General features: G+C 44.2%; 1 protein-coding gene across 2 annotated transcripts; it reads right to left on the minus strand.

Moving 5' to 3' along the window:
• Nucleotides 1-8,265: 8,265 nt before the first annotated feature.
• On the minus strand, nucleotides 8,266-11,227 carry LOC127810509 (protein NRT1/ PTR FAMILY 6.1). Of its 2 annotated transcripts, XM_052350030.1 has the most exons (5): nucleotides 10,925-11,227; nucleotides 10,536-10,816; nucleotides 10,240-10,457; nucleotides 9,574-10,154; nucleotides 8,266-9,330 (listed from the first exon to the last, which is right to left on the minus strand). In XM_052350030.1, exons 2-5 carry the CDS (start codon nucleotides 10,789-10,791, stop codon nucleotides 8,463-8,465), a joined length of 1,923 nt encoding a protein of 640 aa, XP_052205990.1. In that variant the 5' UTR covers nucleotides 10,792-10,816; nucleotides 10,925-11,227; the 3' UTR covers nucleotides 8,266-8,462. The 2 variants fall into 2 exon arrangements, with proteins under 2 accessions (XP_052205990.1, XP_052205991.1); XM_052350031.1 differs by lacking the exon at nucleotides 10,925-11,227 and having other exon boundaries at nucleotides 10,536-10,915.
• Between the last annotated feature and the right edge of the window lie 1,194 nt (nucleotides 11,228-12,421).

The following is a 12,421-nucleotide window of genomic DNA, read 5'->3' on the forward strand; positions in this document are numbered from 1 at the left end:
AATAGTGGTTCTTTGTTTCAATTCCTGAGGTTTTGGAAATTTACACTAGTTTTTAAACTTTTCAAAAATTGCACTTACACCCCAGGACCTCTAATTCCAAGAAATGCTTTATTTCTTTAAGAGCAATAATTTACAAAGATTTTAGGTATTACATTAAGAAAGAGTTTGGTGTGGATTACAAAGAGGTTTTTTCTCCTATCGTAAGGCATGATATAATTAGAATGATGATTGCATTGGAAGCCCAAAACTCAAGGCTTATTTTTCAGTTGGGCGTTAAATCGACATTTTTGCATGGTGATTTGGAAGAATGTGTATTCATCAATCAACCTCTTGGTTATATTAGGAAGTGAGCATAAATTGTATAAATTAAAAAATGCTCTATATGGACTTAAACAAGCTCCACAGGCTTGGTATATATGCTTATTTTATGAATGAAAGTTTTAAGAAATGTCCATATGAACATACATTTTATGTTAGAATTAGAGATAGATGAAATATGATTATTGTGTGCTTATACGTGGATGATTTTATATTTATTGGAAATGATAGTACCGTGTTTGATGATTTCAAGAAATCGATGATGGTAAAATTTGATATGTTTGATTGGGAATGATGCATTTTTTCTTGGTATTGAAGTAAAGCAATCTGCTACTGGTATTGTTATTTCTCAGAAGAAATATGTGTAAGAAATTTTAGATAGGTTCGAAATGAAAAATTGCAATCCTGTGAATACACCAATGGAGTATGGTTTGAAGCTAACCAAAGATCATGAAGGAAAGAAGGTTGACAGTACTCTTTACAAGAAAATTATAGGGAGTTTGATGTATTTAACAGGAACAAGACACGACATAATGTACTTTGTGAGTCTTATTAGTAGATACATGGAAAATATGAAAGAGATGCATCTTCTCGCTGCCAAAATGATATTTTTCTATTTGCAGGGAACTAAGGAGTTTAGTTTACTCTATAAGAAAGGGAAAGCAACAGGCTTGGTAGGCTTTATTGATAGCGATTTTGCAGGGGATTAAGATGATAGGAGAAGCACATTTGGATTGTTGAGAAATTTGTGTTTTGATTTATGAAGAAAATAATTTTGAAAAATATATTTTTAGTAAATTTGGATTTTGAAAACATTTTATATATGTATATTGAAAAAAACCTCATAGTCATATAGTTATGTGTTGTTGCCAAAATACAATAATTAAAATTTATGATGTGGGGTCCACTCGAGTTTGTTGTAGGGTGAGGTTAGGTTGCCGTAAAAGGTGCCGCCTCAAGGGAGTTTGCCGCTAGGAATGCTCGCCGCAAGGATTCGCCACTAGCTTTAGCCATAAGATTCGCCATAAGGTTTCGCCACAAGCTTTGCCACTAGCTTCGCCACAAGATTTCGCCACTAGCTTCGCCACAAGGTTTCGCCACAAGCTTCGCCACAAGGTTTGCCACTAGACTTTGCCTTCGTTGCTAGGTTCGCTGCAAGACTTTGCCTTCTCCGCTAGGTTCGTCGCAAGACTTTGCCTTCGCCGCTAGGTTTGTCGCAAGGATTTGACCCTGTTGATGCTCAAAAAATGGGTTAGAGGGCTCGCGAGAATCTTCCCCCGCGAAGACCTTCTGATGCCAAAGTCAGTCCCGGATCCCAATGACTATTCACGAAAATAGTAAAAATGTATTCAAAATGACCAGATTTATCGAAGTTGGAGGAGACCTTCATTAATGCCCTGTAGCTCGGTATTTATACGACACGATTCCCAAGGGTAGCTGGTGGTGACACGTGGCGTTTGCTCAATGGGGATAACTTCAACGAAGAAGGGGGATCACCACGAACCTATCACGAGGCAACTTGCGGCAGGGTGCCGCGAGGCTGGTCCTCGTGGCCAGCCAACAAGTGGCCGCAAGGCTGAGCCTTGCGGCCAACCACTAAATGGCCGCAAGGCTCAAGGCTGAGCCTTGTAGCCAATGATTTTGGGGCCATAAGGATTGAGCCTTGTAGCCAACTATTGTGGGGGCCGCGGCCCTCGTGGCAACATACCGCGAGGCTATCGCTCGCGAGCAGCCGCAAGGCTGGCCTCGCGGCTAGCCTATGCCGCAAGGCCTATCCTTGCGGCAGGCTGTGCGGCTAGCCCATGCCGCGAGGCTCGTTCTCGTGGTAGGCTGCCGCGAGGCTGGCGGCAATTTGCCGCCAGCTTTTTCTATTTTTCTTTTGGATTTTTGATTTTTTTATCCTATCTTTTTTCATGGCACCACAATTGCCCCCTACTCTTCTGTTTTGTCTTTAGACAAAATTTGAAGAGTAAAAATATTAGCCAAGGTGTTGGGTTTAGCACCTTGACTCAACCAAGGATTCTATGATGCCCAAATATCGAACACCAGCCAAGGGCTTTAGGTACCAGATTATCTCTAGGGAGTCATACCTTTGATAGGTAGATTCCACTGCGAAATTCTTGCCGGGTGTCCGAGCTTGCAGGGAGGTCTAGGCGTCAGATCAACTAAGGAGTCGGGTTTAGCTCGGGAGCATAGCACCGAACTCAGTCATTGGATCCCGACGAGCCTACGAGCACAGTCTCCGGAGCATTCGGCGATCCTATGATGGGTTGTAGCGCTCTGGCTGTTATGTTCTCCATGTCCGTTTTTTGGGGCTAGCCTATTTCAGGGAATCTGGGTTTGGCCAGTGATCTAGCATGTGATTTCTACTAGACATCCGAGTTTGCTGGGAGACCTAGGCACTGGATCAATCAAGGAGTCGGGTCTAGCCAACAAGGCATAGCACCGGACTCAAATGAGGGATTCGGGTGAGTCTGCGGGCATAGGCATCGGATGTCCTTGTAATCCCGGGCTGACTCGTGGTCATAGGCACCAGATTACAACTGGATGACTCAACTCTGATAAGCGGGGTCATGGCAGAGTTATCATAGGGTTGTTGTCTTTCCATGCCTTCCTTGGGCCAGTCTACCTCAGGGGATCTAGGTTTGGCTAGTGGCTCGACACGAGATTCCTACCAGGCATCCGAGTTTGCCGGGAGACCTAGGTGCCAGATCAACCAAGGAGTTGGGTTTAGCCAAAAAGGCATAGCACCGAACTCAAACGAGGGATCCGGGTGAATCTGCTGGCATAGGCATCGGATCCTCTAGTGATCCTGGGCCAGCTCGTGGTCATCGGCACCAGATTGCCACTAGGCGACTTGACCTTCGGAAGCAGTCTTATGTTGGAGTTATCAGGTGATCACTTCACTTCTTTTCCGCCTTCCTAGGGCCAGTCTACCTCCGGGAATTTGGGTTTGGCCAGTGGTCCAGCATGAGAATCCTACCAGACATCCGAGTTTGCCGGGAGACCTAGGCACCAGATCAACCAAGGAGTCAGGTCTAGCCAAAAAGGCATAGCATCGAACTCAAACGAGGGATCCGGGTGAGTCTGCGGGCATAGGCGTCGAATGTTCTGGTAATCCCGGGCCATCCCGTGGTCATCGGCACCAGATTGCAGCTAGGCGACTTGACCTATTGGAAGCGAGCTGTGCTTGAGCTGCTATACCTGCAAGACACATACAAATAATCTGGGCTCTTGCAGATTTTACGTGGTTCGACTTATAGTTTTGCCTACTCCACGAGAATACATGGGATATATTCTTTTATTTATCGGGGGATGTCATTACAATGGAAAATTTAAAGACAATTTCGGCCTCTAACCGGGTCGAGGAACGCTTCTAACGATAGGGTTGACTCTATGTCTCGTGCCTCGTCCCTTCCCCTGGGGCTAAAGCCGGGAAGTACCTCTCGAGGTGCACGGTGTTCCAAGCTTTTCCCATTGCCTCGCTTTGTGGTGTTGGTAGTGTGCACCTATTGGTGTCTACCATTTTCTGGATTTTGTAAGGTCCTTCGCACTCCGGGCTGGGTTTCCCTTCCTCTTTTATTACCTTCCCCTGCGCCCAAAATTTCTATTTGGGTGACAAACTGTTCTGCTCGGTCGAACAACTTAGTCACTGAATTTGGCTCGGAGAAGGCTAAGGATCTTCTAAGCGGGGCGTATGTAGTTCCGTTTAGTAGGGCTAACACCGCTAACTCGAGTGGGAGATCTCTTACTTCCTGCATCGTGGCTCTGAATTGCTCGATGTATTGTTTCAGGGATTCATTCGGCTTTTGCTGTAAGCTCATTAGATATATTGCATTCTTCTTCTTCGGGAGATAGATGGAGAATGCATTTAAGAATTCTTTCTTCAACTGTTCGAATGATTGTATATGCCCTACTGGTAATTCGGTGAACCACTGTTGAGCTTGTCCTATTAGGGAGAGTGGGAAAGCCCTGCACAACGTGACCTCATTCCATCCATGTAGCACAGCTATTGCGATAAAATGTTGTAAATGTTTTTTGCGGTCTTCCCTTCCCGAGTATATCGAAAGGTGCGGTAGCTCGAACCCTAGTTGTACTGGTCACCTTTGGAGTTCCTCAGATAGAAGGAACCCTTTCGAGGGAGTTACCTTTGGTATCATCATTACCTGCTTCTGTTCTACCACCTCTTCTATGAGGCGTTTAATGTCAGACACGCTGAGTGTTTTCTGCTTCTTTTCATTTTGGCAAAGAGATGGGTCATGAGGCACTCCCGAGTAGGTGTTTTCTGCTGTCTCTCTATATGTGGGAGCTTTTCTCATCCTCCTGCAATTTTTCCTTCTCGAGTCCGTTACTTCCGGGACTTGACTATTCAGCCCTGGAGTTCTAATTCTTGTCCCCTACCGAGGGGTTCTTGAAGGGTTGTCCTGGGATCTCTGATGTTCTACCTTTGTATCGATTTGTCCCATGTGGGGAATGTGAATATCCGACCTTAGTTCACGTAACAAAGCAGTGACCTCCTGTAGTCTTCTCATATTCTCCTTATTATTCACTCTGAGTTCATTATTCTGCTGCTTCAGCTCCTCAAAGTTCTTCCGCAATAATTCATAATCTGAGAGTAAGACCGTGGGTGGAGCTATTCTTGAAGTCCCCATGAGGTTTCCATTTGGAATTGAAGATTGTCCAAATGAGCGTGGTTCCTGACTAGCGGGCACCGCATGGGGGACTTGTTCCTCTCGCCCTGTCTCGTATCTCCTCAATCCAGCTATGTGTGTTTCTCCTTGCTCTGAATGCTCCATGCCCCCCAGTCCGGTGGTATGGTTGCATTCGAGTATAGGAAAGTTCCCAGAACACACTTCGTTGTTAGGGTGATCTACTGAAAGTTCTGGTATTGTAGAGTGCACCTGGTGGGAGCTTTTTGTGGCTCCCTTCCTGGTATGAGTGCTCTTTTGAGTGGGGTCAGGCAGGCTTACCCGACTGGCTGATCTTGTCCCTCTCGGCATTTTGTGCTGAAATTGGCTTTTTGTTGCGTTTCCCATAGACGGCGCCAAATTCTTGTTGCCAAAATACAACAATTAAAATTTGTGATGTGGGGTCCACTCGAGTTTGTTGTCGGGTGAGATTAGGTTGCGGTAAAAGGTGTCGCCTCAAGGGAGTTTGCCGCTAGGAATGCTCGCCGCAAGGATTCGCCACTAGCTCTTGCCACTAGCTCTCACCACAAGCTTTGCCACAAGCTTCGCCACAAGGTTTCGCCACAAGCTTTGCCACTAGCTTCGCCACAAGATTTCGCCATTAGCTTCGCCACAAGGTTTCACCACAAGCTTCGCCACAAGGTTTGCCACTAGACTTTGCCTTCGTCGCTAGGTTCGCTGCAAGACTTTGCCTTCGCCGCTAGACTTTGTTTTCGCCGCTAGGTTTGCCGCAAGACTTGCCTTCGCCGCTAGGTTTGCCACAAGGATTTGACCCTGTTGATACTCAAAAAATGGGTTAGAGGGCTCGCGGGAATCTTCCCCGCGAAGACCCTCCGATGCCAAAGTCAGTCCCGGATCCCAATGACTATTCACGAAAATAGTAAAAGTGTATTCAAAATGACAAGATTTACCGAAGTTGGAGGAGACCTTCATTAATGCCCTGTAGCTCGGTATTTATAGGGCACGATTCCCAAGGGTGCTGGTGTTGACACGTGGCATTTGCTCAATGGGGATAACTTCAACGAAGAAGGGGGATCACCACGAACCTGTCGTGAGGCAACTTACAGTAGGGTGCCGCGAGGCTAGTCCTCACGGCCAGCCAACAAGTGGCCGCAAGGCTGAGCCTTGTGGCCAACGATTTTGGGGCCGCAAGGCTTGAGCCTTGCGGCCAACCACTGTGGGGGTTGCGGCCCTCGCGGCAACATGCTGCGAGGCTGCTTGCGGCAACTAGCTGCAAGCAAGCTCGCGTCATGTAACCGCGAGGCTGTCGCTCGCGAGCAGCCGCAAGGCTGGCCTCGCGGCAGGCTGCCGTAAGGCTGGTCTTGTGGCTAGCCCATGTCGCGAGGCCCATCCTCATGGCAGGCTGCCGCGAGGCTGGCGGCAATTTGCCGCCAGCTTTTTCTATTTTTCTTTTTGATTTTTGATTTTTTTATCCTATCTTTTTTCATGGCACCACATTATGTATTTCTTTCAAAACAACTAAGTATTGGTTTTAATTGATAAAGAAGTATGAAGCTTATAAATATATTTTTCTTAAATTGGAGAACTTCAGGCTTATATATTTTTATATACTTCAAAATAGCAAAATATAGTTTTATGTTAATCAAGCTTAATGTTAAATGTTTGAGAAAATATTATGAAAATTCAGCTTAAGTATAAAAAGTCTTTTGTAAACTAAGTATATGTATTTTTGAAATTTTTTAAGGCAAAGTGTTCAAACAATCTTTTAAAACTTCTACACTTACCTTCAGTTAGTTTTTGATTTAATAGAGTATTGGTTAGTCTGTTTTTCAAAATAACCAAGTGTCATAAAAACCTATTCGAGTATGTTCTTATAAAACTATGTTTCTTAAAACTATAATCGAGTATGATACTTTGTACAATCGAGTATGAATCTTTCACACTCGAGTAAAGCTTTTGAAAAATCGAGACTTTGTATGTCAAACCATTTGGATAAGAAAGATTCGTGAAGATCTACATTTCAAGCAAGATGGAGCCACTACAATTTATTGTGACAACAGTTTAGCAATAAAGCTGTCTCCAAAATCATGTTCTACATGGACAAAGCAAGCATATAGATGTGAAGTATCATTACTTGAGAGATCTCACAAATGTTGGAGTCATTAATTTAATCTACTGCATGAGCGAAAACGAGATTGCTGATATTCTAACCAAGCCCCTCAAATTTCCTACATTTCAGTGCTTCCCGATCCAATTTAGAAGATAATGCATTGAAGTTTGGCTCATAAACTAAATGTTATGTCTGGAACATCAGTTTAAGGGAGGGATTGTTGGAAGTATTAATTCCTGGTCAATAAGATTTTCTATTTCTAGTGATTTTGTGGGTCTGTACATGTCCCTAACTATAGGAAAGTTTGTTTTTGCTTGTCATGTAGTGGCTAATTTAGTGCTTTGTGTATTTTGCCTATATAAATGCTATTGATTAAAGAATTAATGAATCAGTTCATTATTTCCTCCTATTTCTCTTAATATCAGTTTTAACTTTTTCTGTTTTTAATACATAAGCTCTATCTTTATATCAAGCACCAACAATGAGAGTCTATCCCCGCGGTACTAACAAGTGAGTATGCGGTACTAAATAGGGTTGGTTTTGCGGTTGTAGAAAATTTGTCCCCACATTACTAAAAGGTGAGTATGTTGTACTAAATAGGGTTGCTTTTGTAGTTGTAGAAAAAAAAAAAAAAAGATGATAGCGATTCTTGTAATGAGACTTTGTCCTCATGTAATATGCGGTACAAGATAAGGGTTGTTTTCATGGTTGTAGAAAATAGGCATTAATTATAGTTTTTTTAAAAAAAGGTGTGGCTCTTGGGATAGGAGTATGACCTTGTAGTATTAAAATCTGGGATATACGGTACAAAAGGGGCAAAAATGGGCCTCATGATTCCAAACAGAAGAGGATACGGTGTTAGAATTAAAATTTGTCCCTACGGTTCTAAAAAAAAGGGGTGTGCGGTATTAGAAAAGGGTTTTTTTTTTTACTATTGTAGAAAATTGGTATTACTCTTCCAAAAAATGGGGAGTGCGATTTTAGAAATTAGAGCTTATCTCCATAGTACTAAAAAATGGGTATGCAGTACTAGAAAAAGTTTATATCAATATCTGGAGTTACTGCTAAAACTAGAAATGTTAAATAAGTTGCGGTAATGGAGGATGAACAATGGTAGGCATAATTAAGCCGTAGTCACCCTGTGGTAGACTGGTAGTGGTAGGTGAGGTGAGGTGAGGAAATCATTCATTCAGGAAAGTCCAGTCACATTGCAAGATTCCAGCAACTTAATTTCTATGGAATAGAGAGAGAGGATCAAAACCCCATTTAGTTTCGCAGACAAATTAAAAAGCATCTTCTTTCATGTTTCACACAATTGAGAGATCAATAATATCCACTAATTAATGGCTTCCAACTTCAATCCATATATAGTTATAGTTTGTTTTTCATCTAGTGCCAGTCATCCCTCCTCCACTTTCACTCCCTTCCTCCTGCTTCGCTCTGTACTCAAACCTCCGCGCGGCATACAAAAACGCGCAGAAATTGATTACACTGATCACTGTCAGCAGCCAATACAAGTAATCAAACCTCCCCGTGTTGATATTCTGCGACAGCCACGACGGCCGCGTCTCCCCTCCCCCGCCGGTCACCGACTTCACGATGCTGTTCAGTATGGTGGCCGCAAAGCACCCCAAACCCCCCGCTACGGCGGCGTATGCCGACCCGATGCTCCTCATTGCATCCGGCGCCTCTTCGTAGAGAAATTCCAGCAATCCCACAATGCAGAACACTTCGGCGATCCCAATCAGGCAATACTGGATTAACAGCCAGTATGCGCTTAGTTCCGGCATGCTGGTCAGGAAACTAACCTCGTACCCGTGTTCGATCGCGTAGTTTCTTCTGTACCGCTCGAAGATCCCGGCCCAAGCCACCGACAGGATTGAAACCGCCAGGCCGATGCCGACCCTCTGCAGCTGCGAGGCGCCATGGGGGTGGCCGGTGATGCGGCGGCACAACGGCACGAAGACGGAGTAATAGAGGGCCAGTAGCAGGAATATGCTGAGGCCGGGGAAGACCGGCATGCATGTCACCGGGAGTTTGAGATGGCCGATGTGGGTATTCAGTGTGTACGCTTGTTGTACTGAGAGCGTCAAGAACTCTGTGAGGATTAGGCTGAGAACTATGGTGCAAGCCGGAACTGGCATGAGTCTCAAGAGGATCTTCACTTCTTCCACTTGCGTCACGGTGCAAAGCCGCCATGGATTTGGATCCACGCCATCTTCCTTCAGTTGCAGGGCTGCCTTGTCCAAACATCTGCATTTCCAAACCCCGACCCCAAACAAAAAGAAAAAAAGGGAAAAAGCAAACAGATTGGGTAAAATTACACATGGATCCACTCTAAAATTGATCTTTTCCGTGCCCTCTCAGCTGACCCAAATAGTTTATTGAGTTACTTTTCTAAGAGTTATGTTTATTGGGCATTGTTTACTGCAATTTTAATATGTCAAAAGGTCTTTTTTTTTTTTTTTCAATTGTAAGATACTACTGTACAGTTACCTGAAACTGTCGGTGTGAGCTATCTTGCTACTGCCTTTAATGGCGGATCTTTTGCCAACAACCTCATACAAGCCCACAAGTTCGCTGCTATCAAAGGAAGCATTTCTTTTGCGGAAGGCGGCGACGAGGACTTGGGCAACGCGGGTGAGAGGGCTTCCTCCGGGCAGCCTGTGCCTGTACAAGGGAGTACCGAGGAAGAAGACCATATTCGAGATCCCCATCGCTATGGCCAAGGCCCCGAAAGCCGATCCCCAGCCGTGCTCCATCTGAATGTAGACCACCGCCGTGAATGCTACTATTGCCCCAATGGTGACGGAGAGATAGAAGAAGTTGAAAAACCGATCCAGATGGGCTTTGTAATCTCTTCTTCTTTCGTCAAACTGGTCCGCCCCGAAAGACGAAACGCACGGCCTTATTCCGGCGGCCCCAAACCCGGTCACGTAAAGTACTGTGTAGAGGTAAAGCATCTGCCATTGCTTCGCCGGCTCGCAGTTGCCCAGAAGCAGGGAGATCTGATCACACTGGTCTTGGTTGGGCACGAAAATGCTCATTGTGGCGCATAACGTTATTCCCGTCAAACCCTTTACAGAAGAAATCCACCACATTCAGGATAATAATTCATATAGAAGATATATGTATATATGTATGTATAGAGGTCTTGCTTACTGCTAGATAGATGGTGGTGAAAATGGCGATGGTCCAATATCGACCAAGATACGCGTCGGCCAGAAAGCCGCCGAGCACAGAGGAGGCCTGTGAGATTCCCAAGAAATTGTTGACTGCGTTTGCCGAACTCGAGAAAGGTCGATGCATGACGTAGAACATGAAGGCCACCATGTTTACGGAGAGGCCGAAGTACGCCATTCTCTCCGCCATCTCATTCCCTGTTGATCAAGGAATTCAGTAAGAGAATGAATGGAAAATTAATGGTAGTGGGATGGATGGATCTGGCGGGAACGCACCGAAAATGAAGAAAGCGGCAATCCAGCCGCCGGTTCTGGACAGATCTTTAATGGGCTTGCCGTGAATATTGACGGGGGTGGTGCCACTGATGGGGACTGTATAACCACCGCCCAGGGCCGTCCGGCGATCATCGGACTCGATGAAATATACTCCGAGTTTCTTTCTCCGGAAGGAATCAGAGGCAGAGGCGGGGTCTACACTCAGAGGCGTGGAGGTCGGGGCTTGAGCAGGCGATTTGATTTCTCTGGAACCCATTGGAATTGCTCCTTCCTCAACTCCCCTGCCCAACAACCAACACCAACTAAAATGAATTTGAATCTTGTGAATCTCAGTTAACTTTCCGAATGTTAGTATAATATATAAGAAAAAAATGAGTGAAGTAGGGTACCTCCTATAGGGAGACGGAGAGAGCTTCGGAGGAGAAAGAAGAAGACGAAGTGTGGAGAGAAATAAATAAATATATTATATCTAAGGAGAGTGATGGTACTGGTACTGGTCCTGGTACTGGTGCTGGGCTGTGGGGCAAGCTGTGGATGCATAAGACATAAATGAACAACCACTTAAGTTCGCATACGAATTAATTGGCCATCTGCCGGGACGGTTGGAGAATGAATGAATGAATGAATGGGCTGAATGCATATGGCCAAGGATTAATCATCATCATCGCCATCATCCTTCTTGTTTATCACATCATCATCAGAAATTCAGAATAATAACATAAAGTCTAGATGCATATATATATATATATATATGGATGCGAGTGGGGGTTGGGTGGCGGCATTAATGGCAATTAGTGTGTGTTTGTTGTGGGGGAGGGGGAGTTGATGGTTGAGGGGGGCCAAAGGCGGTCGTCCTCCAGATGACGAGCAGCTGAGCTGCTTAATTAATTGCTCTCTCTCTCATTCATGGAAGCATGCACATATGACGCGTGAGAGGCAGGTAGGTAGCGTTCACCATTGCAGCGTTAATGAGCCATCCATTTTGTCCACTCAAGCCATTTTCGTAACGGACCTCGCTGTTTGGATATAATGGGTATTGTCCTTTTTATCATTTCAATTATTGATGGAAAAATTCTATTTGTAATAATAAATTTTGCTCTTCATAATCACTATACGTAAAATTTTTAAATTTTACTATTTGCAATCACATTTATTACTTTGTCCAACTATTTATATACCAAATATACCCTCTAAACACCCATATCTCAAAAAACCTTGTTCTTCTTCGCATATCCAATCTGTTCTTCTTCGCATCAAACTCTGGTCTTCTTCTTGTTCTCCTTCTTCGCGTATCAAACCTTGTTATTCGTCTTCTTCTTCTTCAGACCACTTTCACAGACCACTGTCCACCTCTCGTCATTGTCCACTTCACTTGCCTCACCCACCCTCTTCATTGGAGTTTCCCAAAATCGCAAAAATAGGTAATGCTTCTCATTCAGCAGGGGGGGGGGTTAGGGGTTCCACGAACCGCGGGGTTCGGGGAACCCCTTACCCCCCGAATCTCGTTGTTCGGGGGGGGGGGGGAGGGCTTCCCCGAACCACGAGGTTCGGCTCGCCCTTCGGGAGTAAGGGGTTTCTTGAAAAATATGAAAGCAACCATAACCTAGTTGATACCAATGATAAAAAAAATATGAAAGCAAATGATGTACAAAATTGAAACCGAACTTACCTAATTTCGCACAGTAAAATTTGGATCAGATTAGGTTGAGTTATTGGTATCAAAAATTAAAATTAACTCAAAAGAAAATTAAAATTAAAGCAACATTAATTTAAAAAAAATAAATATAATATTAATCCAAAGATTCAGGACACAATGATTTAGAATAATTTATATACAAAATCATTATACATATATATATATAATTATAATATATATAATAATATAA

Source organism: Diospyros lotus, chromosome 9 (genome assembly GCF_014633365.1).
Source record: "Diospyros lotus cultivar Yz01 chromosome 9, ASM1463336v1, whole genome shotgun sequence".
NCBI lineage: Eukaryota > Viridiplantae > Streptophyta > Magnoliopsida > Ericales > Ebenaceae > Diospyros > Diospyros lotus.